At 42.4% G+C, this 24,971-nt stretch overlaps 2 protein-coding genes across 3 annotated transcripts in view; one reads left to right on the forward strand and one right to left on the reverse strand.

Annotated features, from left to right (window-relative positions):
* The window catches only part of ophn1 (oligophrenin 1), a 41,587-nt gene extending 29,184 nt beyond the window's left edge, over nucleotides 1–12,403 (reverse strand). For both annotated transcript variants that reach the window (XM_066659442.1, XM_066659443.1), the window contains exons 1-4: nucleotides 11,838–12,403; nucleotides 5,089–5,184; nucleotides 4,656–4,717; nucleotides 1,649–1,720 (exon numbers count right to left, since the gene is read on the reverse strand). In XM_066659442.1, the coding sequence (XP_066515539.1) occupies nucleotides 1,649–1,720; nucleotides 4,656–4,717; nucleotides 5,089–5,184; nucleotides 11,838–11,991 (384 nt within the window). In that variant the 5' untranslated portion in view covers nucleotides 11,992–12,403. The remainder of the gene's footprint in view (nucleotides 1–1,648; nucleotides 1,721–4,655; nucleotides 4,718–5,088; nucleotides 5,185–11,837) is intronic.
* Nucleotides 12,404–13,766: 1,363 nt separating this feature from the next.
* On the forward strand, nucleotides 13,767–18,598 carry yipf6 (Yip1 domain family, member 6). Its single transcript, XM_066659445.1, has 8 exons — nucleotides 13,767–14,177; nucleotides 14,298–14,432; nucleotides 15,499–15,627; nucleotides 15,840–15,918; nucleotides 16,067–16,109; nucleotides 16,252–16,377; nucleotides 17,072–17,229; nucleotides 17,732–18,598. Exons 2-8 carry the CDS (start codon nucleotides 14,400–14,402, stop codon nucleotides 17,851–17,853), a joined length of 690 nt encoding a protein of 229 aa, XP_066515542.1. The 5' UTR covers nucleotides 13,767–14,177; nucleotides 14,298–14,399; the 3' UTR covers nucleotides 17,854–18,598.
* Nucleotides 18,599–24,971: the final 6,373 nt, after the last annotated feature.

The following is a 24,971-nucleotide window of genomic DNA, read 5'->3' on the forward strand; positions in this document are numbered from 1 at the left end:
ATGCAGAGTTATCTATCAGACTCCCAGATGGTGCATAATGCTATGCCTATGTTCTTATGAATAGATTTTATAGTGCAGCCTGCCTTTATAAATTCACACATTCATACATTTTAAAGTGTTATGAATATAGCCTTGAATATGTCTATTTATAAGTAATTATACAGGCTTTTAACAGTCATTATAAGGTATTATGTATGCTTTATAATACATTATAAATGCATATATAATGCATTATGTGTACTGGATTCAAGGGAAGTGTTACCATATTATTATATGTTGTTTTATGTGTCACGTGCCGTACAGAACATTTCAAACCAGGGCTCAGCACAGAGACATGATGGAAATATCCAAGCCAAAATATCTCATTTACCACAGGATGAGAGAGAGAGAGAGAGAGAGAGAGAGAGAGAGAGAGAGAGAGAGAGAGAGAGAGAGAGAGAGAGAGAGAGAGTGTGGTAAGAGAGAGAGAGAGAGAGAGAGAGAGAGAGTGGTTAGAGAGAGAGAGAGAGAGAGAGAGAGAGAGTGTGGTTAGAGAGAGAGAGAAAGAGTGTGAGAGAGAGAGAGAGAGAGAGAGTGTGTGTGGTAAGAGAGAGAGAGAGAGAGAGAGAGAGAGAGAGAGAGAGTGTGTGTGGTAAGAGAGAGAGAGAGAGAGTGTGGTTAGAGAGAGAGAGAGGGAGTGAGAGAGAGAGAGGGAGTGAGAGAGAGAGAGAGTGTGGTTAGAGAGAGAGAGAGAGAGAGAGAGAGAGAGAGAGAGAGAGTGTGTGTGTGGTAAGAGAGAGAGAGAGAGAGAGAGAGAGAGAGTGTGGTAAGAGAGAGAGAGAGAGATAGAGAGAGAGAGAGAGAGAGAGAGAGAGAGAGAGAAATACAGACTCAGTGCCCACGGCCTGGCCATAGAGACGGGCAGACACAGGAAGACCTGGCTGCCCAGAGAGCGGAGAGTGTGTCAGCACTGCCCTATGAACAGACCCGAGACAGAGCTGCACTTCCTCACTGAGTGCACTAAATACCACCAGATCAGAGCAGAGTTCTTCACCAAAATCTCCCTCAGAATCCCAGCCTTTACACACCTTTCTGACTCTGAGAAGCTGCCCCTCCTTCTCGGGGAGAATAAAGAGTGCTGCACCCTGACAGCGCAGTACGTCCACGCCTGCAATGCTCTGAGGGACAGTGAGTGACCCCCACCCTGACCCCACACTGTTTATTCAGTACTGTTCATTACTGTGTGTATTAATGTGTCTGTTTTTATTAGTATCTGTTTCTTACCTGTTACATTTACAGTGTCTTTACTTTAAATGTTCTTTTGTGTTCCACTGACATTGAACGTAGCTTTGGCAAAACAAGTGTCAATATTTGTCATGCCAATAAAGCACATTTGAATTGAATTGAATTGAGTGGTGAGAGTGAGAGAGTGTGTGTGTGGTTAGAGAGAGAGAGAGAGAATTATAGACCCTGCTGTTTGTATTAGAAGCTCAGCTCAGACCAGGAACTCCTTATATGGACACAGAGACCACTGACAATGACATCACAACTGAGTGGTCTATACTCTGTAAACAAGTAATGGTAAGCGTTTGTGTGCATGCACCCATATACGTACTTGTGTGTGTGTGTGTGCGTGTGCGTGTGCGTGTGCGTGTGTGTGTTCACTCACTTTAGTGACTCCGATTTGATCTTTCCTGAACTTCTCCAGAGGCTTAATGAGCAAATCGCACGCATTCTGTACCTACAGATGGAGCAATAGATAGATAGATAGATAGATAGATAGATAGATAGAGAGAGAGAGGACAGAAGGGAGAGAGAGAGAGAGAGAGGACAGAAGGGAGAGAGAGAGAGAGAGAGAGAGAGAGAGAGAGAGAGAGAGAGAGAGAAAGGGAGGCAGGGAGAGTAATAACTGGTTATAAAACATAATCACCATCATGAATGTGTGTTTATTTGGTGTGTGTGAGAGAGAGAGAGGGAGGGAGTGTGTTGTGTATATTTGTAAAATGTAGGATGTGTGTATTTTAGTCACTGTTTCAAAACTGGTTTTAATCTCTTCTATCCGTGTGTGTGTGTGTGTGTGTGTGTGTGTGTGTGTGTGTGTGTGTGTGTGTGTGTGTGTGAGAGAGAGAGAAAGAGAATCGGAATTCTCCAGAGGAACTGGTCTCACAGGCTTTAACCACAACATCATTCTCAACTTCACCTTCAGCCTCTCTTTCCGTTTCCTGCTGAGCATCCACTTCCGGCTGACGGAAAAACCCTATGAAAACCCCCCTCATCAGGGAAAGAGTGGACCTAGGCTTGGAACGGTACCGGGACCTTCCTTCTTATCACTTCCAGTCATTCTCCAGAGCCTCTCATGCTACAGTGACCAGTAAACATAAAAGGTTTGCAGGGGGTGAACCAGCATAGCTACAGCACCTGAACTCCAGAACCGACAGGTCCACTGGATCTAAGCAGCTTTGGGTCAGGACTGAGATGGGAGACCTCCTCCTCCTCCTGGGGAAACCTGGGCAGCTGCTGCAGTGCCAGAGTGGTCTGACGGGGACACTGTACTGAACAATCTGCACTAATTGACGTTCTGATTGGACGTTTTTTGGAATGGGTGGAGTTAGACGTTTGGAGGCGGGGTCAGGGCTGTTTCTCTCAGTTAATGCTATTGACTGATGTCTCCTGACTCTCTGACTGCCCGCCTCATGGACATTAGCGCTCACGAGAGGGATATTTACACACGCAAATGTTAAAACTTGCACGTTTACATTTTCCACCTAGTGTTTTTAATTTTGACCTTAATGTGATGCCATAACAGTCAGCGTTTACTGACACACAGCTCTACGAATCCACAAGGAGCTACTCCTCTTTGCCATCCTTGACTTTCCTTAGCTTCCCAAATGCTTTTGGGTTTGGCCTCTCTGGGCCACCGTAAGACAGGGTCTCTTCCATTGGATGAGTGGAAAACGGGCCCTATTCCCTATACAGCGCATTAATTTGTCCCTCCACTTAAAAATGATGTTAGTACAAAGGTTCTTTAGCAATGAAAATGGTTCTATATAGAACCCTGAACACTTGAAGATCCTTTTGCATGGTTAAAGGGTTCTTATCATCGTGAAGGGGTTCTTCAAATTGATGGAGAATATGCTATATATTCTTCTTTATAGCAACTTTTAGAAAAGGGTTCTTCTATTGTAACAAGCTGGATATCGTAACTATAGTAGAACCTCCTATGGAGCCAATTTTCAAAACTACATAGAACCGTATTAACACTTTTGAACAGGGAAAGAACCACTGCAGAATGGAAATAGTTCTATATAGAATGCATGGTTTTAACTAGAGCCGTCGCTTTACCTTAAGGACCCTCTATCTTTTGCATTGCCCAGGTGTGAGAAACTCTGCCCTCTCCTTGGGACACACTGAGGATTATTATGTATTACACTCAGCATTCACACTACACACGCACACACAGGTGAATGTGATTAAGTGTTCAGTTGTGACACACACTGTAGCTGTGAATAACAGGAAGAAGGGAAAACTCCATGGTTTTGGGGATGTAGGGACTTCAGGGAAAGTTTGAGGTGTGGTCTCTTCTCCAGGAGCGTCTTTCACTTTCTCAGCAGCTGGTACAGTAACTCCAGGGATTGATGTTTTCTTTCACAAAAGTATTAATATAAATCCTCACCAACCCCAGGTCAGCTCCGGGATAGAACAAAGGCCCAGATCTGTCATAAAGTTAATTATTCATTGTTTCTTTGTTACAGCATGACACGCTTCTCTGTGAGAGCATATGACCTCAAGGAGCCTGGGGCTGTAAACACTTCACTTCAGATCCAGTTCCACAACTTTACCGGTAAACGCTCCATCCGCATGCGATTGTGTCTGTGTTTGTGTCTGCGTGTGTGTGTGTGTGTGGTATTGCCTAACAAGCCAAAGTATTAAAACCACTTGACACTACCCTGTCAACATCCTTAATATTTAACATTCACATTACATTCTTTAAAAATACATCCTTTATGTCCTACAGGAGGTAAATCACAGATTACAAAGCCTGGTTTAAAGGTGCAGTCCATAACTTTAGCTTTCAGGAATTAGCCAAGCGTGTTTATGAATGAGAATCATTTTTACACTTTTACTTTTTCCTTAAATCGCAGCTCACAAGAGATGAAGAACCAACCCACTCTCTGTCATCCCTGAAAGAACAGGGGTGTCCATGTTTATGAGATTCTGCCACATCCAGACATAATGGCTGTTTCATCATGACATGAAAAATAATTACTGGATAAAAGGACTGAGCATTATAAAATTGTTTATAAATGTATTTTAAACCCTAGACCCTTTATGAAACAAGAGTATTTACATTTATAATGCTTTATAACGTCTGGGTATAAGAACATTGCAGGTTAATTAGTTAAAAAGCACACAGTAAATATTCTAACACACTGTGCCTTCATTCAAATACATGTAACTGTCTAAATGTAGGTGTTATAAAGAGCTATGTGTGCTTTATAAACATCGTATAAAAGTCTGATGTATACAGGGTTCATAGGTTTCTCAAATTAGCCACTCAGTGTGTGTTTTTACATGTTTATACTCTGCTTCTGAGGTGACTCTGATGTTGCCTTGTCACAACAGATCAAGACATGATTGACAGTTGTCATGGAAACAGATAATAGAGAATGACCAACCAGCATCATCCTGTCCTCCTCAACTTCCTGCAGCAGTCCGGCGAACTCACGGAAGGATTCAGCTAAAAACACACACACACACACACAAAATAAGCACATATACATAACATAACAGACATTAACTGATACATATACTCATATAACAAAGACACATAATAGAATATAACATACACACACACACACAACATAAGCACATATACATAACATAACAGGCATTAACTGATACATATACTCATATAACAAAGACACATAATTGAATATAACATACACACACACACACACACACACACACACACACACATATCCACACAGAGACTGGTATGAATGCAACAAATATAACATCATGAAATGAAACAAACAGCTGCTCAGTTTACTTTATGGTGGAATGAGCTCCTGGCCAATCAGAGAGCAGCATGGAGGTCATGTGACTTACCAATGTTCATTTCATCATCAGTGAATGTGTCACCGATGAAGTCGAACTGAAATGTCTGCAGAGTCTGAGAGAACTTCTGTACGGCCAGAGAGTAACCTAAACACACAAGTGCACACACACACACACTTCCATGAAAATCCACAAACTTTGATGAACAAGGGCATTCATCAGGAGGGTGTTTCTCTCTTCACTGCAGTAACACTCTACTCTCCTGAGAGACTTCACTCTAGATACAGTGGATCATAGCTGTCAGGATCTGATGGTGTTCAGCCTCATAATCATCTGTGAGAGTCAGGGACTGGTGTTGGGGTTAGTTCTGGATCACACACATCACTCCAACTTATCCCAGAGGGGTGGTTTATAATCCTCTAAACACTTAGCATTGAACATGGTGACTTTAGGCTCATGTGCAGCTGCTCCAGTGTTACCCATTCCTATCAGCTTTTCTATAAAGACAATACTCTCTGAAATTCCATCATAGCTGGAATATCAGAAACTCACACAGACACACAGGCTTTAATGTGCATAGAGTAGTCTACAGCTTAATCACACAACATAAACACACACACACACAGAGAAAGAGAGGGTGGGCGGGCGTGTGTACACACCCTCCACTTTCTGTTTGAGTGTGTGTTTTATAACATATCTAAGTTCAGTGTTATAAGGGCAGAGTGCAGGAAGTGAGATTATCCGCTCATTAAAACATGCACACACATTCACATACACACACACATACACAAATGTGCATGTTTGAAATATCCTGTTTTTATAATCTCTCAGGAAGATGCTGTTCATTTTGAAACTGACAGCTCTACATCTAAAAACAATGGAAGTGTGTGTGTGTGTGTGTGTGTATGTAAACACAGGTTTGTCTAAACTCTGTTAAACTGAGCCAATGAAAAGAAAACGCACTGACAGTCCCAATGTGTAACATGTGCAACATTTGTTTACAGCTCCGTCATCAGTTCAGACAGATCAGTAGAGTTTGCTCTTTCCTTGTTGCAGTGTCCAATTCTCACTGGATTCTTTTGTCAGCCACCGATCCAAGGAGCATCTGAACCTCTTCAAAAGACCACTGCATAATTTTATGAGCTGCTGTTGTGTGTCAGATAAAAATAAATGTGATCTCAGCTGCAGCTTGGAGATTTTACACATGACGAGTTTGTGCTGGACGTCTGTTATTGCATGGCGTACAATGACGACTCTTTGGTGAATCAGTGCTCTGCAAGGTTTACACTTCACGGTTTAGTCTCACTTGGAGGCACGAGAGAGCAGGGACTAAATAAGAACCCGGTTCCAGGACCACGACTATAAGCAGAAAAGACAAGTAGAGAAGAGACCCTGTATTGGAAAAGTGCCCTTTCACACAGTCAGAAAGACTGTCAGTGTGGTGGTACCCTCAAGGGTACATATTCACACTTTTAGTTAGGGAACATAATTGTACCCTACTCTACAATAGTAGATTTTAAAACTGTGTTGATGTCATATGGCCAGTTTCATGTCCAGTACTTACATTAAGTTCTTTTATTTTACACCGTTCTACAATGAAAATAAGGGACACTTTAGGGAACACAATTGGACTTTAATGCCACTCTTGTACCTTTAAAACTACATTTACTAACAAAACTGACCTGGTTCTATCAGAGCAGCATTAACGCTTTCAGCAGTGTGTGTTCTGACCCTGGTTCTATCAGAGTGGCATTAACTCCTCCTTCATCTCCCCACTCAGTCTTTCTCTTCCCTTTCTGTCTCTTTGTCTCAGTATCTGGAGTGACTCTGCTCTAATTGAAGAGACAGTTTAAAGAAAGCCCAACTCTCTCTCTCTCTCTGACCGTTGAGGACATAAAGGCTGTGTGTGTGTGTGTGTGTGTGTGTGTGTGTGAGAGAGAGGGTGGAGAGACTGGCATCTCAACTCAACTACAATACCAACACTGTGCTCCACACACACACACACACACACACACACACACACACTGAGGCAGAGGGGGATACAATTTGCCCTGACCCTCTCTCAGAGGACACCAGTCAAAAGAAGGTGTGGGTGATATGAAAAACTTAAAAATACCAGTTAAACAGCACTATCTCTGCTCTAAACCCAGTTAAACAGGACTAACTCTGCTCTAAACTCAATGAAACAGGACTAACTCTGCTCTAAACTCAGTTAAACAAGACTAACTCTGCTCTAAACTCAGTTAAACAAGACTAACTCTGCTCTAAACTCAGTTAAACAAGACTAACTCTGCTCTAAACCCAGTGAAACAGGACTAACTGCGCTAAACTCAGTGAAACAGGACTATCTCTGCTCTAAACTCAGTGAAACAGGACTAACTCTGCTCTGCGTTTGCTCGGAGGTTGCAGAGGTTGCAGGCTCTCGAGCAGAAGTAGAGGAAGTGGTTTTGTCATTTCTGTTTCGTATTTCGAAGTCTGTTGCTAGGTGGGAAATGCAGAGGCGATGGAGTGATGAGGGAGGAGTGAAAAGAGGAAGAGAAACTCAGGAATTCTCGCAATTGGCTTTTAGCCTATAATCACTGTTCTACTAGCTGTAAATCCAACCTGAAGAGCTACAAAACCCTTCCGAGGGATATGATGGTGTTCAGCCTCATTATCATCATAATCATCAAAATTCTAAGCAAGCTGAGCAGGGACTTAACGATGATGTGTAAACCTTGCAGAGTGCTGTGAGAGAGTCGTCACAGTTCGCATCTAACTCACCATCTGCAAAATCTCTAAGGCAGTGTGTGTTCTCCTCCAAAGTCTTGAGCTGTCCACCAGTCCTAAAAGCTCTAAAAAGCAGCAGTGAATGGCCCCAAATGTCTCTGAGGAAGCATGCAGTGGGGGGCACTATACAGTTCTTGAAAATGCAGATGAATACAGGTGAACAGATGAATCATGACTGCTCCGATATAAACAGTGATTAGCCATGTCTCTCTCTTTTAACCCAGAATGAACCATCTTCCCTCCATATTGGAATATCTTGAATAAAATGGGGATCTGTAAAAGAGGAAATTCTTCTCTTCCTCTTCGTGCCTCTGTAACTCAGCATAATTTTTTCTGTTCTGCTCAAATCAGCTCTTTAACATCACCCCATCCACACAGAGGAAGCAACCACAACTCTCAGTCTGTCAGGGCACATGATTCGCCATCGAGAACCTCCTCGGCTATCCAGGATTTAAAGGGGCCATAATCCTCTCTTCTCCACAGTGGAACACAGTTCTGTTTCCTAATAAAACGCTTGTGATCTGCTTTGGTCAAACCCCACAATCCTCACAGCAATATCCTCCCCCAATCTAAAGAGCCCTGTTCAGAACGGCCACTTTCAGCACCTGTTCCTTTAAATGATAATGAGCCACTCGTCGTTCACCCTGACCCTGAGCACACAGCAATGAGGAGCAAGAAGCAGACCCTTTCCTTCTTCTCCGTTCTCGCTTTTTCCTCATTTCCCTACACTCGTTGTGTCTGTTTTGCGCTCTCACATAAACATGGGTCCAGCGCTGTGATTGGACAGACTCAGAAAAGAGGGCGGGGCAATCCTAAAGTCTCTGCACTTGATGTCAGAAGCGGAGCAGAATCAGAACAGCTCATTTTATCCCTTGTTTTCTGACTTACTTGAAGTGGTGTGTATGATTCAGAACTAATCCCCAAACCAAGCCCCCAAACCTCACTGATGATTATGGGGATGATCACCATCAGATCCTCACAGATATGTTCCAACATCTAAATTCAAAGGATTAGAGAGTGTTATTGCAGTGAAGAGGAACACACTCCTGATTAACCCCCTCAGGTCTGAAGAATAAAGATTAGTGTAAAGAGCAAAATAAACAACAGTGGGCAGAAAGAGCACGGTTCTCAGATCAGCTGAGCACACGTTACCACACTAGAGTAAAGGGTAAGAACTGAAGAGGGCGTGTGTGTGTGTGTTTGCTCAATCCACCATGCCTATTTATGCTCCTGTCACTGTATGTTTTTCTTTCTCTACCTTTCTCTCTCTGTCTTCTCCATCCCTCTCTCACTCCCCACCTCTTTGTGGTTGCTATTTAAAGAGTTCATACCAAGAAAAACCACAAACCTTCACTTTAATGCAGCTGTCGTTTTGACCACAAATGAACCGGAAATATTGTATTAAACCCTGTTTTAAACACAGCACCCCATGTGTGGGGGGAGACCTGCTCTCTGGAGAAACAAACAGATTCATTCCAAGATGATAAAGCAGTTCACATTAAACTGCAATTTACAGACAACCTGGAAAAAAGATAATTCATTACTCTCTCACACATTGCCTGGAGGCAGAAATGACATACTTCACCGTTAATTTAGACCTGAGGTCAGTGGGAAGCTGCACATTTCGCACCATCCTCTAGGGCCATAAACAGCTGCTTATTTCACAGTAAACCCAACTCTGGAGATGTTACACTGTCCAGTCCACTTTATGTACGTAAACAAATCCTCGTACTTTAAGATCCCACTAATCCTATTATTCCACATCACTGTCACAGCATACTGTCCGCTCCACTCTGCTCCAGAAACCGGTTCTTGCTGTGGTGCCCAACATAACAGAGCTCCAGCAGAACAGGGTTCACTGTGTGTTACCATGCACATCTAAACACAACAGGGTTCAGGCCACAATCAAAAAACAAGGGCATTATACGATTCGGAAGAACACTTCAACACTAAATACAACACTACAACAAAAAAGAGAACATTACAACACTATCCACAACACTTCAACACTAAATACAACACTACAACACTAAAACACTAAGCACAACACTACAACACTAAGCACAACACTAACCACAACACTAAAACACTAAGCACAACACTACAACACTAAGCACAACACTACAACACTAAGCACAACACTACAAAACTAAGCACAACACTAACCACAACACTGCAACACTAAGCACAATACTACAACACTAACCACAACACAACACTACAACATTAAGCACAACACAACACTAAGCACAACACTACAACACTAAGCACTAAGCACAACACTACAAAACTAAGCACAACACTACAACACTAAGCACAACACTACAAAACTAAGCACAACACTAACCACAACACTGCAACACTAAGCACAATACTACAACACTAACCACAACACAACACTACAACATTAAGCACAACACAACACTAAGCACAACACTACAACACTAAGCACTAAGCACAACACTACAAAACTAAGCACAACACTAACCACAACACTGCAACACTAAGCACAATACTACAACACTACAACACTAACCACAACCCAACACTAAGCACAACACTAACCACAACCCAACACTAACCACAACATTAACCACAACACTACAACACTAACCACAACCAAACATTAACCACAACACTACAACACTAACCACAGCACAACACTACAACACTAACCACAACCCAACACTAAGCACAACATTAACCACAACACTACAACACTAACCACAGCACAACACTACAACACTAACCACAACCCAACACTAAGCACAACACTACAACACTAAGCACAACACTACAACACAACACTAACCACTACACTACAACTCCAACTACAGCACAACACTACAACACTAACCACAACACAACACTACAACACTAACCACAACACAACACTATAACACTAACCACAACACAACACTACAACACTAACCACAACACAACACTACAACACTAACCACAACACAACACTACAACACTAACCATAACACAACACTACAACACTAACCACAACAATAAATAAAATGCTACAATACCACAAAATAATAAAATGGAATACAAAACAATAAAAGGCAACACAAAACATTAGGAGACAGTGATTCTATTCCCAGCTCAGGAAGGATGACCCCACAAGACCAGTAAATTAACGCACACGGCATGAAGACAAATATAGAGTAAAGTCATTCTCCTTATTGTCCTGTGTGTGCTATGTGTGCGCTGTGTCCCCTGTTGTGTTTTTACTCTCAAAATACTGCAATACACATTCTGCATCATGATATCTTCCCCCTGTCAAAAGGCACTAGGACCAGATTTAAAGCAACACTAGGTAACATTTGGTATTTTTGCTCCTGGGCTCCCCTTAAAGTTGCAGATTGTAATTAATTTTGACACCATTGTCCTGAAATCAAGTAGAAGATGGTAGTATAGGGGTGGTGGTTTCCTACGCACCTCCAAAAGTTACATAGTGCTGTTTCTGCAGTGCTACGCCAGACAGAGGCTCTATTCTCCCTATTAAAGCTCAGTGGAGTATCACAATAATTTTAAAGCTTGTATTTTAAGGTAAAATACGACCTGGTGTTGCTTTAAACAACAGCAGTGAACACAATGTAATGACTTTAAATATCTAAATCCTCCTCTGAATTTAATTAACCTGGATTAATTAACCTCTCTGTGATTAAATCGCTGTTTAGTATTGATCAGGCTCAATAAAGCCCTCTATAATTCAAACCAGTTGCAAGTCAGCAGTTGAGAACAGAGCCAGGTTTTCTGTGGGCGTTGTTTTGTTTTCCCACCGGTATTCCGTATAAGCCACGCCTATTTGCATAGCAAGGGTCACGCCTCTCTGTCAGGGATTGGTTAGTTTACCCTGAAATTTCGCCTCTGAGCCAATCTGCGTGGAGCTTGTGATTATGAATCAGCAGCCAATCACAGCGCGGTGCCTCAAAAAGAGTGGGAAAAGAAACAGAGCATTAAGGAGTGGGGAGCCCTTGTTTAAAAAACGGCTTTTGACGGGACAACGCGGGGAAATTCACCTCGTATGGCGTTGATGACGTTGTTCCCGTCCTTGATTACGTCCTTGAGGAACTTGCTCGTTCTTTCCAGCTCCACTTCGTAAGATTTGAGCCTGTCTCTGAAGTCCGGACTGTCCGAATAGCAGTCGCTGAACTCTAGCGGAGGATGCCCCATCTTTCACACTGCCTCAGAAACACAGCCCTCGGCGCTCACAGATCGATATCCCGATCGGTATTGACAGATGACGTGGGAGTGGATGAGGCAAGGGGTCGATAGAGTCGATAAGAGTCGGGTGACGTCACGCCCCAGCTTTGCTCCTGTTTTATTTGTTGTTTTCCCAAAAAAGTCCAAAGCAGTGTGGTCCCAGCAGAGTGAGTTCCCGAATGCACACGTCCACAGCTTCTTACAAACAATACACACCATGCAACAACAGATCAGTGCACTTCCAGACGTCCAGGTCCAGATCTCAGATGATGAAGTGTGTTAATCTAAATAAAGATTATTATAATTATTCTTCTATTAATATTAATAAAAGCCTGCAGTTGCTGGAGCAGCTCCTGAGCGGTGGGAGGAGATGGATCTATCTGCTCACTCTTCTTCTCGCTGTAGGACGAGGACTGGAGGATGGTCAGATCAGATTCAGAGAGAACTACAAGGCCCTCCTACAACAGCCTTAAAGAGACAGAACACACACACACACACTTAATTCAGGGCGCTCTTCCACAAAGCAGGATAATCTGAGGTAACCTAAGTCCATAGTTAAGGATTGTCCAATAGTAATGCTCCATTATATGGAAACCAGGAGTATTTGATTAAAATTAAATAAAATAATGTATAATAACATTAGCGGCACGGTGTGCAGCAGGTAGTGTCGCAGTCACACAGCTCCAGGGACCTGGAGGTTTTGGGTTCGATTCCCGCTCCAGGTGACTGTCTGTGAGGAGTGTGGTGTGTTCTCCCCTTGTCCGCGTGGGTTTCCTCCGGGTGCTCCGGTTTCCTCCTACAGTCCAAAAACACACGTTGGTAGGTGGATTGGCGACTCAGAAGTGTCCGTAGGTGTGAGTGAATGTGTGTGTGTCTGTGTTGCTCTGTGAAGGACTGGCGCCCCCTCCAGGGTGTATTCCCGCCTTGCGCCCAATGATTCCAGGTAGGCTCTGGACCCACCGCGACCCTGAATGAATAATAACATTAGGATCAGAGTGGCATGGTGGCGCAGCAGGTAGTGTCACAGTCACAGAGCTCCAGGGACCTGGAGGTTGTAGGTTCAAGTCCTGCTATGGGTGAGTGTCTGTGAGGAGTTTGGTCTATTCTCCCTGTGTCCGTGTGGGTTTTTTCTGGGTGTTCTTGTTTCCTCCCACTGTCCAAAAACACATGGTAGGTGGACTCCAAAGTGTGTGTGAGTGTATGTGTCATCCCTGTGAAGGACTGGCGCCCCCTCCAGGGTGTCTTCCCGCCTTGCGCCCAGAGATTCTGGGTAGGCTCCGGACCCACCACGACCCTGAATTGGAAAAGCGCTTACAGACAATGAATGAATGGACATTAGGATCAGTGCTGTATCTGTAAATAAAAGGTTCTTTTCTCATTTCAAGTACAATTTAAAAATAAAACAGTTTTCTTCTGAAAAAATACACATATCATGCAAATTAAGATCAGTGAGTTAATACATTAAGATATTCATTCATTCGTTTATTGTTTGTAACCACCTATCCAGTTCAGGGTCATGGTGGGCCACCTTAAACACTGTTCTGCCCTGCAGAGGATTAGAAGCCCTTGATTACTCCAATCTGATTGGCTGATTAGTGTCACATGTGATATGTACAATGCATGTGATTAGTCTGTGAGTATCTTTGGCGGCTGCACCTGTACAATACATTTAGAAAAATTATGGCGGTTAATATAAACACTATTTAATGCCCAGGTCTAGATTGGACAGTGCCTGAGTTCTGACCCAGACTGTGATCTGTCATTTAGTGAGCCCTATCCTAGAATATTTGGATGAGATTGGATTTAGGCTTAAAGCAACAGTTGTAGAGCATAATTCAGACAATTAGGTGTTTTCCTACCCTCCTCCAAAAGTTACACTGTGCAGTTTCTGCAGTGCTGAGCTTGGAGTAGCAGTGACAGTGGTTCTATTCTCCCTGTTACAGCTAAGTGGATCCTCACATTGATTTTGATGCTGGGATTTTAAGGTAGAAATACTGGGCAGTATCCTGTGGACTGCGTTGTGTGGACAGTTTTATATGTACACTCTTAAAAGACTAGAGGATGACCAATACAAACTGTGCAAACCAGATGAGCTGTCTCTGACTTTACATCTAAAAGGTGGACAGATGAGGTAGACGTGTCTATCAGAGCGGACAGTGAGTGGACGAATAATAAAATACAAATAAATAATAAAGTATGCAGAGCCACACGTGGACTATATTATGAAACTGTGTGGCGAATGCAAAATGTGAGCTTTGTTTTTTTGTTGAACCGAGACTGCGCAGTTGTGGCGCAGTGTTGACGCAGCGCTGTTGTTGTTTGCGGAGTCCTGGTACACGTAAGCACGGATCTGTGACGTAGCACATCCGTGTGCGATCATGGCTGAGGTGGAGGACGTAAATAAACCCCTGGTGAGAAACAAACGTGTTTTTAACTCTGATTTAATTTTAACTTTTATTTAATTGTATTTCTAAATGTGTTTGTTGGGGAAGTGTTCTGCGTTAAAACATCGCAGACTCTGCTCATGATACATTACAAACGAAGAGTTAATTCGCAGTGGTGCTGAGTGTTGGGTTCTATTCGGAACTTTCCGGTCCACCTTAAATGGTACCGTTACTGCTATGCCCTTTAAGGTGGAAAGGAAATTTCCCTTAAAAAGCAATTGAATTTGAATATTACTTAAGCGTATCTAACTGTAATTAAACAAAAATAGAGAGAGAGAAACACGCTCTTTGACATTCAGGGATATTTATGTTTTGTTCATTTTAAAATGTAATATTATAAACATATTTGGGCTTTCCAAAACAGTTGTCACATATATTATTTATAACTGATACTTAAATTTCAAGTAGTAATTCCACCCAGCTTTAGACAGATAACAATAGAAAATAAATTGAGGAATATTCCTATTAGACAGTCCTCACCAATCACAGGATTCCTCCGTTTAGTCAGATAAATTAAAGGTGCACTAAGCAGTCTCCCCAGTCTGTGTTTTGACTTACAGTGTTTTTGTAGTTCACTGGTCTACCACCGAATCCAAAATCCCAACTAATTCCGTAATGTAGGGTCCTGTAAAATCTATAATATTTTTTAAAGACTCCTTTTAATCTTTTGCCATATTCTTTCCTTATAGTTTTATTTTTTCACCATTCAGATTTTTAGGATTTTATTTTTTTATTACTATGGTAACTACAATTAAACAAACAATAGCAAAACAGCATGCTTATTTATTAACAGTTTGTAATGACATATTTTTGTTTGTCCAAATTAGAAAATTAATAAAATAATAAAGTGCATCTTTAATCTTGGTGCCAATTGAGTCCCATAGGAAAAAAGCTGAGGGACATTGTTTTGGACAGTCCTCAGCTCCCTGATTATAGCAAATTATCATGGGGGTTGTTATCTGGACGTACAGCAGAGAGTTTAGTGAGATCGTGTTTGTGTATATGATGATGATAATGTAAAGGTCGTGTCCAGTTCGCAGGTTTGTCGGATGTCTCTATTGCTGAGGATATCCCAGTGGAAGGAGACATCGCTGTTCCGCTGAGTTCTCGGAGTTCGGATGATGAGATCTCTACTCTGGACGAACCAGTAAAGGACACAATCGTACGTTTTACATAAATTCATTTTTATTGCCCCACAATCCCCTGTGTGAGCCAAAGGCACTGTCCGAAATCAATAAGTGTTTCTCATAGTGTCCCACACGTCCATCTTGTAGCTGGTGTAAATCAGCAGTGTATGTCTAAGGACTAGGACGTCTGGTCCCATTCACCTCCATTGTGTATTCTCATGTCTCTTTTTGTGTGTGTGTTTTGTAGTTGAGGGATTTGAAGGCTGTGGGTCAGAAGTTTGTCCATGTTCTGTATCCAAAGAAAAGCTCAGCGCTGCTCAGAGATTGTAAGTAAATTTACATGAAAAACGATCACTTTAAAACAAAACAAAACAAAAAAACCCCACTTTGATCAAGCATTTTCCAATTTATTTAATATTCTTTGTCCTTTCACACAGAGTAAAGGTCTTGTTGTATGTGTTTGTGTCTGTTTAGGGGATTTATGGGGACCTCTACTTTTGTGCGTTACCTTGGCATTGTGAGTGATATACACACACACTTTCTCGCTTGCTCACAAACACCTATTAAACATTCTGCGGTGGAAAACTTAGTTTATTAATAAAGTTAATTAGCAGAGATGTCAATATGTATTGAAGTGTGTGTGTGTGTGTGTGTGTCAGGATGCTGCAGGGGGGATCTGTGGACAGTAAAGATGACGGAGGGCCACAGTTCGCTGAAGTCTTTGTCATCGTTTGGTTCGGCTCTATTGTCATCACCCTCAACTCCAAACTGCTGGGTGGAACCATGTGAGTAAACCGACCAATCAGAGACCATCTCATCACTGCTAGACTGACCAATCATAGTCCGTCCCATCACTGTATGACTGATCAACCAGAAACCATTCAATCACTGACCAATCAGAATCACCCGTGACTAGTCTGTATTAACCAGCACTGTGTCTGAAACTCTGCCCTAGTCACTATATAATGCACTATTTTGGAGTTTCTACATTTTGTAGTAGTGTCCAAAAAATAGTGGACAATTTTCAATGCTCTCAAACAATCCCACAATGCACTGCAAAGGGTAGTGTACAACCCATGTACACTAACAGATATCAGATTACCCATAATCCATTGTGTTGTTTGGTAAAAACCCAAAAATGAGGTAGTGTCCGAAATCATTTACCTCCCCCCTTGAATTCAGTTCCCTATAATAATGAACTATATAGTGAATATTATAGGGAATAGTGAATAAGGAGCCATTTTGGACACAGGGCTGGTTAAGGGTAAAGCTTGATAACTGTAGTTTTAGCACCACCGTGATTCACAGCACCATCTCATGGACATCAAGTCTGTCATAACAAAACCTTTTATCTGTTCATGACCAGAAACAACTTTTCCTTAAACTGCCATTCAGAGTTAGGAGTCGTTCTTCCTTCTACTGTTTTGCTCAGTGTGTGTGTGTGTGTGTGTGTGTGTGTGTGTGTGTGTGTGTGTGTAGATCGTTTTTCCAGAGCCTGTGTGTGTTGGGTTACTGTATTCTCCCACTCACAGTGGCGATGTTGGTTTGTCGTCTTGTTCTCCTGGGCTCAACCGGAGCCATCAGCTTCATCATCCGCCTCATAGTTGTCACCGCCTCGTTCGGCTGGTCAACGTTCGGTAAGCGCTCACACACACACACACACACAAAGTTATTAAGTGCTGCCAATAACATATAGACTTGTGCTATCTCTGTCCCTTCTCTCTCGTCTTCTTGTGTGCTCTCACCTTTTCTCTGTCTGTCTCTCTCTTTTTCTCCTTTGCAACCTGTGTTTATCACCTCTTCTCTCCCTCCTGGCGCTCTCCTTTCACCTCTCACTCTCTCTTTCCTTTTTTCTCTATCTCTCCCAATTTCTTCCCTTTCCTGTCTGTCTCTCCTCCCTCCTACATCACTTAGGTTCTAAGTTTGTCTCCCTGCGTTAGATCAGTTTTTATTGTAGTTCCTCTTTCCGCCACCAGATGGCACTGCAGCTCCATTACTCTCGAGAGCACAGTTGCACTGCTCCAAAGCCTAGTGCTGTGGGCTCTACTGCCCTCGGGTGGACTGTTAACCTTGTGTGTGCTGACTGCAGGCTCATGTGCAGCTGCTCCTGTGCTGATCTGAGCATGTGTTTCTCCGCAGCCTCCACAGCGTTTCTAGCGGACAGTCAGCCGGCCAATCGGAAAGCTCTGGTGGTGTACCCCGTCTTCCTCTTCTACTTCGTGATTGGCTGGATGATCCTGACCTTCTCGCCGTCTTCTTGAATCTCGCCCAACCGGAGAGCGGGACGTTTGCCCACAGCTGCTCATACCTGCGCTGTGATTGGTGGAAATCGAGGGAGCGTTGTCAGGGGAAAAGACTATTCAAACCTGCTTTATTATAAACACAAAGTTATTTCTGTCCCCTCCTCTCCCTCATCCCCCTTCCTTTTGGTGGCCGGATGGATGGATGGATTGATGGATGGAATGACAGATAAGAAAGGAAGGAAGGAGGAACAACACTGAGCTGGACTTACAAATTTAACTTTATACTTTAACATTCGTCATTAAAATTAACTGTTCTTGAAGGAGAAAGTGCGCGTGTGTGTGTGTGCGCGTGTGTGTGTGTGCGCGTGTGTGTGTGTGCGCGCGTGTGTGTGTGTGTGGGGTCTGTCCTGGATCAATACCTGTCTGTGATATAATTGAAAGAGAATTATCAGTAGATTAATCAGTAAATCACACATGATTGATCATGTGATCTGAATCTGAATGTACCGCTGTGGCCTGCGGCTCTTCCAGTTAGCCAGATAACATAAACCTGCCGATGAGGATTGTCCAGTAGGAATTCCCCTCCTACATTCTTCTTATTTAACCTATTTAACCTATTGGATGGCTCAGGCTTATTTAGAGGATTTAGTTATCTGACTAACTCTGAAATTTTGGAAAAGCCCCAGATCTTCCCTGGTGTCCTGTTTGTCTGGAATGAGGGACTGAATTACATGTGAAATTGTTGTGCTATAAACCTGTTATAAACATGTTGAGTGCCCCAGTGTGATTTTATTTATAGAATGTGTATTGTGTATGTGCTAATAATGAAAAATGATGCACACTTATAAATACAACACTAACTCGGTAAACAATAACTAGATAAAGAGGTGAAGTGGAAAGGAAGGGGCAGTGGAACCCAGAATGAAAGTGTCTAACATTAACATTAAGAAAACCTGCTTCAGTGAAAGATACTAGTCAATTATCTTTCTCTCACTCTACATCTACTCCATTTTTATTCCATTTTCTCTGTCTCTACGGCTAATTTATTTCTTCTTTAACTGACAGCAAATTTTTCGTAAATGCCTAATTGTCTCCTCTTCTATAATCTCTCTCTGGCAGGTGATAATTTTCTTGTGTGCGTTGAGGAAAATGATGATGGGGTCATTTCTTTCCAGAGGAGCATTTTCTGACGTGTTTTTAATTATACATTTTTTTAAATATAATTTTTAAGGGGGGTTATAAAGCAAACCACAGATCTGCTCCATTTACTTGGTATTTCTTCACCCACGAGTGCAGCCTTTGGCTCAGGAGCCTCTGAATAACACTGCACTGTGATGGTCTTGTTTAAAATGTGAGATTTAATAATAATAAAAAAAAAAAAACCTCACTGACCGTTACTGTTGAACACAGATTTGACCACAGTAAATGGTCTGGAAATGAGCGGCGTGGAATCTGAGCGCAGAATCAGCTTCAGCACCTGAACTCAAGTCTCGTCTACCGGTGCTTACTTACTTAAAATACCTGTAGTGAACCAATGGTGGTGTTCAGAGGCTCCTGAGCCAATGGCTGCACTCGTAGGTGAAGAAACACCAAGCAAACGCAGCAGATCTGTGTTTGACCAGAGGTGCCCTAACTTATGCTCAGCCCTGTAAATCTGATTAGTGTTAGCTCTATTTTTTTGCCAAAACTCCAGCACTTTTGTTGTGAAATCTGCTGAGAGATGCGGTTTCGGCTGGTTTCAGAAACGAGGAGAAAGGCTGCTTTACAGGATTTGGCGTGAGTGTCTTTTCTTCCTCATTATACAACTGAGACGTTAAAAGCTCCATTCATTAAACATGAGAGGCTGGAGGGGAAGTCCACCTGTTTTTCACAATTCCATGCAGAATTCGGAGGATCTCAATAGACCCATGTGTTTCTAATGCCATACACTGTAGGCCCGTATGTGTATAGACCCCTGTGTTTATATTGCCCTACACACATTTTTTTAAATTTTATGAATAATTCTGGTATGGGTGCCCTTTTTTTGGCTTGAGCACCTGCCCCCAAAAATGTCTGTGCATGTGCCTGTCGTAGACCCTATGTTTTGCAGGCCCCTATGATTCTAGGCTGCTTTGTATCTACATTTCTATGCCTCAGTGCTTCTGTGTGCTGCCTTATACCTTTCCAGGCCCCAATATTGATTTTTGGAGCTGAGTGTCAGTGACTCTACTTATTGCACCACCTCTCTGATACACCTACTGCCCTTTTTTCCAGGTCCCTATTTTTCTAGGGCCCTATATATGTAGTGCTCTGTGTAGTTAAGGCCCTGTGATCTTGAGTTCAATATTTCTAAGCCCATTTTTATGTCTTCCTGGGCCTCTATGTTTCTAGGCCCTGATAGTTTGGGGCACCCTAATCTCTAGGTCTGTGTGTCTTAGAAGTTTCTAGGGCCCTATGCTTTTTTCAGAGATTTGAATATGGAAATATGTAAAGAAATCCAAGCTGAAGTGAGGTGTGGCTGAAAAATGATACTAAAACGTTTCTGAGGAATCGTTTAGGAAGAGGCGGTGGTCTCCAGCCGGTGGTAATTGTCTGTGAAGTTCAGATTAATGAGGAGAGAATCATGGGTAAATGTAGCCTGGTTAACTAAAGGTGACATGCTGGAGAGAAAGGGAAGGCTCATTACAGAAAGAGATTTAACATAGAATTAAACTCAGTTAAACCTCGATGGACACGGTCAGAGGTCATTACTGCCCTTGGGTGCACATTAGCCTTTAGCATAACACAGATATCCAGGGTCCATCTGAATACGACATGTCAGAGGAACTATCTTGACGTGCCATTTAGTACAGAATTACACAACACAGCCAGTCCCCCACTAAACCACTACATATAACACACACTTCCACACTGCATGCACTTCCTGTTCTGTTTCTAGACTTAAATAAAAAGAAATAAAGTGAGAAAATAAAGTGTTAGAAAATAGTACAAGTAGTGTATACAAGTCTCTCTCTCTCTCTCTCTCTCTCTCTCTCTCTCTCTCTCTCTCTCTCAGTTCATTCCTACACTCCTACTTCTGCATTCCCCCTCCTGCACACAAACACACACAAATAAATACGCAACACTGCACAAGGCTCCTTCTGTCTCATACACCTACACATACACACACACACACACGAGGTACAGCAGCAGGAATGTGCTCTCGTGACCATAGTGTACACAAACAGAAATATTATTTGCTTATTAATCATTTTAATAGTAACTCTTTAAATGGTGGAGAAAGACAGAGAGAGAGAAAGAGAGAAAGAGAGAGTATTGTGATGACAGCATCATACAAGCTGTCCTGCACTGAACTGTGTGAAAGAGAGAGATATAAAGACAAGAAAGGGAGAGTAAGAATGCAGTCGTTATTGTGAGAGAGGGAGGGAGAGAGAGAGAGAGAGAGAGAGTGTGTGTGTGTGTGTGTGAAGAGAGCTGGACTAAGGCCCGGTCATTTAGCTCCGCCTCAGTTTTCCAGAGGAGCGTAACATTCAAACACAAACTTCAGTTTTTACACAGCACTGAACACACACACACTCAAATACACTCTCTCTCACATTTTAATGGCATGACCTTCTGAACCCTGGAACGGGGTTCCCTCAGAGATGGGACTCTTCAGCTGTCTGAGTGGATTCTTCAGAAGAACCAAGGTAAACGAGCACTACTGACATTCAGGAGAGAGAGAGAGAGAGAGAGAGAGAGAGAGAGAGAGGAGATGGACGTGACAGTTTGAGAAAGAGAAAGAGAAAGGTGTTTCTAAAGTGTTTTTCACTTTCATATTTGTGCGTGTGTGTGAGAGAGAGATGGAAAAAAGATGGAGAAAAATACAGTGACAGCGAGGGAGATAAAAGAACATGGGAGAAAGCAGACAGGAAGAGCTCTTCTCTGTGTGTGTGTGTGTGTGGGAGAGAGAGAGTGAGAGAGATAAGTAATGCACAGTGTGGGAAAATGGTTGTGGGGAAAATTTGAATCTGAGAGCCTCTGTGTGTGTGAGTGTGTGTGTGTGTGTGTGTGGAATGCAGTGTGTGTAGGAATGGTCTGAATGTCATCTGGCTCGGGCCAAAACTATGTTTCCACGGCAACCTCCTGCTTTTTTTAAATTGTACCTCTGGACAGAATTTCCTGTGTCTCGGCCAATCGGAACCTCCGGAAAATCTGTGATGTCACAAAGTCCATAAAGAGAGCATTCAGGAGCATGAAGGAGAGACATACTGGAGACTTTAGGAAAGTTTTAAAGGGTTTGCTGAATGATGAAGGTGAAGAGTGCAAAGAAGGACATATAGTGGCCCCCCCACTCCAGTCATTAATTTCACCCCAAAAACATATTAAATACTTTAAAATACTTTAATCCTTACATGATAGTGTTTCCAGGGATGTTCTGGGAAATTATTCTCATTAGGATAATCTGTGGAGGTAGGGTGGGGTCTCTCCCTCCTCCCCTGAGAAAACCACAGCCCAAGTGACTTACAATTCGTCATCAGACACAGATTCATATCTCCTGGATTTTCTGTATTATTTGGAAAACCAAGGGCTTACTCCACGGAGACCCTGAGGGCCCACCCCCACCTGGGAGGGTAATGGATGATTTACGCCCCAGTTTTGACTCAAAACAGAGTGCGCCTGCATGAGTGCATCTATTGTTTATACTTGTGAGTTGGTGTCTGCATCATTCTGTAATGCACCACCAAAACATTCGGGCTGGAGCTCAAATATCTCCCAGATATCTACACTATGTAGTGCACAGTGTAGTGGTTTAGTTTGTAATCTGTGAAGTGCACTATGTATGAAGGAGGGTGTTATTTGGAAAAGAGTATAGTTTACATGTGGCGCCAAGAAAGAAACCAACACAAATCCAGCACGTTTCTCCCATGTGTTCCTGCTCCTTGTAGTGAATTTGTTTTATTATTATTGGAGGCGTCTGTGTTTTTGGCTAAAGTTCATTCATTGTCTGAATGAACTTATCCAATTCAGGGTCACAGTGGGGCTGGAGCCTACCCCGAATCACTGGGCACAAGGCAGGAATACACCAGGGAGGGGGCGCCAGTCCTTCTCCAGGGCGACACATGCTCACACATTCACAGACACTTTTGAGTCACCAATCCACCTACCAATGTGTGTTTTTAGATCATGGGAGTAAACCCTCACAGACACTGGGAGAACACGCCAAACTCCTCACAGACAGTCACATGGAGTGGGCCTTGAACCCACAACCTCCAGGTCCCTGGAGCTGTATGACTTCGACACTACCTGCTGTGCCACTGTGCTGCCCATTTTGCTAAAGTTGAATTAGCTGCAGACTGTCTAGAGGTTCAAGAAATTGCCTTAATTCACAAATAAAAATTGGAAACTGCCTTATCTTAAAGCTATTTTATTTAAAAGACTAAAAACAGACACCCGCCAAAATAAAACAAGCCTAGTTTTGCTGGACCCCTTTTAGCCTTATAGCCATTGTCACAAATTCTGGCATTTCAAAAACAGGAACGCCCTTGGCATTGGAAGGTCTGGAGAAGTTTTAGTGCTTCATTTCAATGTCTTTGTTTACATAGGGTTTTTATTATGTAATTGTGTTGTACAGAAAATATGGACTGCAGGACTAATGAATGCAGAAATGAAAAAAGGAGCACAAAGTTTTGTTCATAATATATAACACAGACATCAGTGTTTTTTTTTTGTTGTTGTTCATTTTATTTAAAAATAAATGCTAGATGATTTACCACCAAAAAACAAAGACATCCAAGAACATTTTGTTGATTTTAAATGACAAATATTTATTTATTCAGTGTAACAGTTTAAAGCATGTGAAGTTTATGGTGGCTGTGCGCAGCTATATGGAGATTTATAAATACACCAACGTCACAAAATGTCTCCCTACCACTTCCCTTTACAATATTTCAGGCAAAGACACACATTCACGTGAAATAAGACAAATTCAGCAGTCCTCTCTCTGTGAGACATAATACATGTGTAAATGTTGCAGAGATCTGAGCTGTCCTGCTGAGCTTTTGGACAGCAGAGTAACTTAACTAAAGCAGAGCCAAACCCAGCCCCAGAAACACACACAAACAGAGCATGTTCCTGTTTTATTTCCTATTATTTATTTATATGAAATGCTGTATTTTAGACTCTGAACTAACAACAGAAGGTGAAATAAAGTTTCTACTTGTGTGTTTCAACATTAGAAGTCATTTTATTTTCAGAATTACTTCTACAGTTTTGCTAACAGTTTTCAGTAATGTTCCCCCAGAGGGTGGCAGTATCGCATCAAGGTGGATCTGCTGGAGTGGTCCACAGTGCTGCCTGGCCTGTGTATCGCTCGCTGTTGGCCCAGATATTCCCTAGGTCTGGTGCCAGCAACATCTGCGCCTCTTTCATGTAGAGAAGAGGAGTTCTTATTTCTGGATTTCCCCTGTTAATTTCTCCTCAATGTGATCCATGTTTATCCGACTGTGAACCAATAACTGTTGTGGTCTTTTTCTAAGGATTCTTTGAATGATGCCATAGAAGAACCACTTTTGGTTCCATAAAGAAACATGTTTGATTAAGAAAGATCTTAGGATATTAGCGAAAATGGTTCTTAATGAAATCAAAAGTGGTTCTTCTACGGCTTCGCTCACAGAGCCTTCTGTAGCACCTTTATATTTAAGAATATAAGATTTACATTCTTGTAGGACCTACACGTTGGCTACGGTGTAGGTTCGACACAGAAGCAGAAATTGGCCTTTAGGGTAGAGATATAACAACTCTCAGCGTTGTGAATGTAACTGTTAACATGCTTTTCTATGTGCTATGCATGTATCTGGAGGCTTCCACTAGAGTGCAGATCAGAGAAAGATGTTGGTAATTGCAGATTTTAATCTGACATAGCCTTTTTCAAAAGGAAGTGATGCTGTTGATCACCTGCATGGACCTGCTTGTGCAGGACATCCATCACTGCCATGTGGGCAGTGCTTTGTTACAGATGTCCCCCGAGACACTCCTCCACATCCTCAGCTCTAACTCTACACCTTCATTCATGTGGCACTTTGACTCTAACCTCATGAATAGGCAAATAGTCTGCACCTCTATCACCGCTCAACCTTCTGACACTTGTCTGTAGCTGCAAAGCCCCACCCCATGTC

The sequence above is a fragment of the Hoplias malabaricus genome, chromosome 2, assembly GCF_029633855.1.
Source record: "Hoplias malabaricus isolate fHopMal1 chromosome 2, fHopMal1.hap1, whole genome shotgun sequence".
NCBI lineage: Eukaryota > Metazoa > Chordata > Actinopteri > Characiformes > Erythrinidae > Hoplias > Hoplias malabaricus.

Bases quoted from the DNA above. Each gene is read 5' to 3' on its own strand.
- yipf6 (XM_066659445.1), top strand. From the start codon at position 14,400: ATGGCTGAGGTGGAGGACGTAAATAAACCCCTG. The intron at 16,378-17,071 runs GTGAGTAAACCG...GTGTGTGTGTAG, and splicing joins AAACTGCTGGGTGGAACCAT to ATCGTTTTTCCAGAGCCTGT. The intron at 17,230-17,731 runs GTAAGCGCTCAC...GTTTCTCCGCAG, and splicing joins GTTCGGCTGGTCAACGTTCG to CCTCCACAGCGTTTCTAGCG.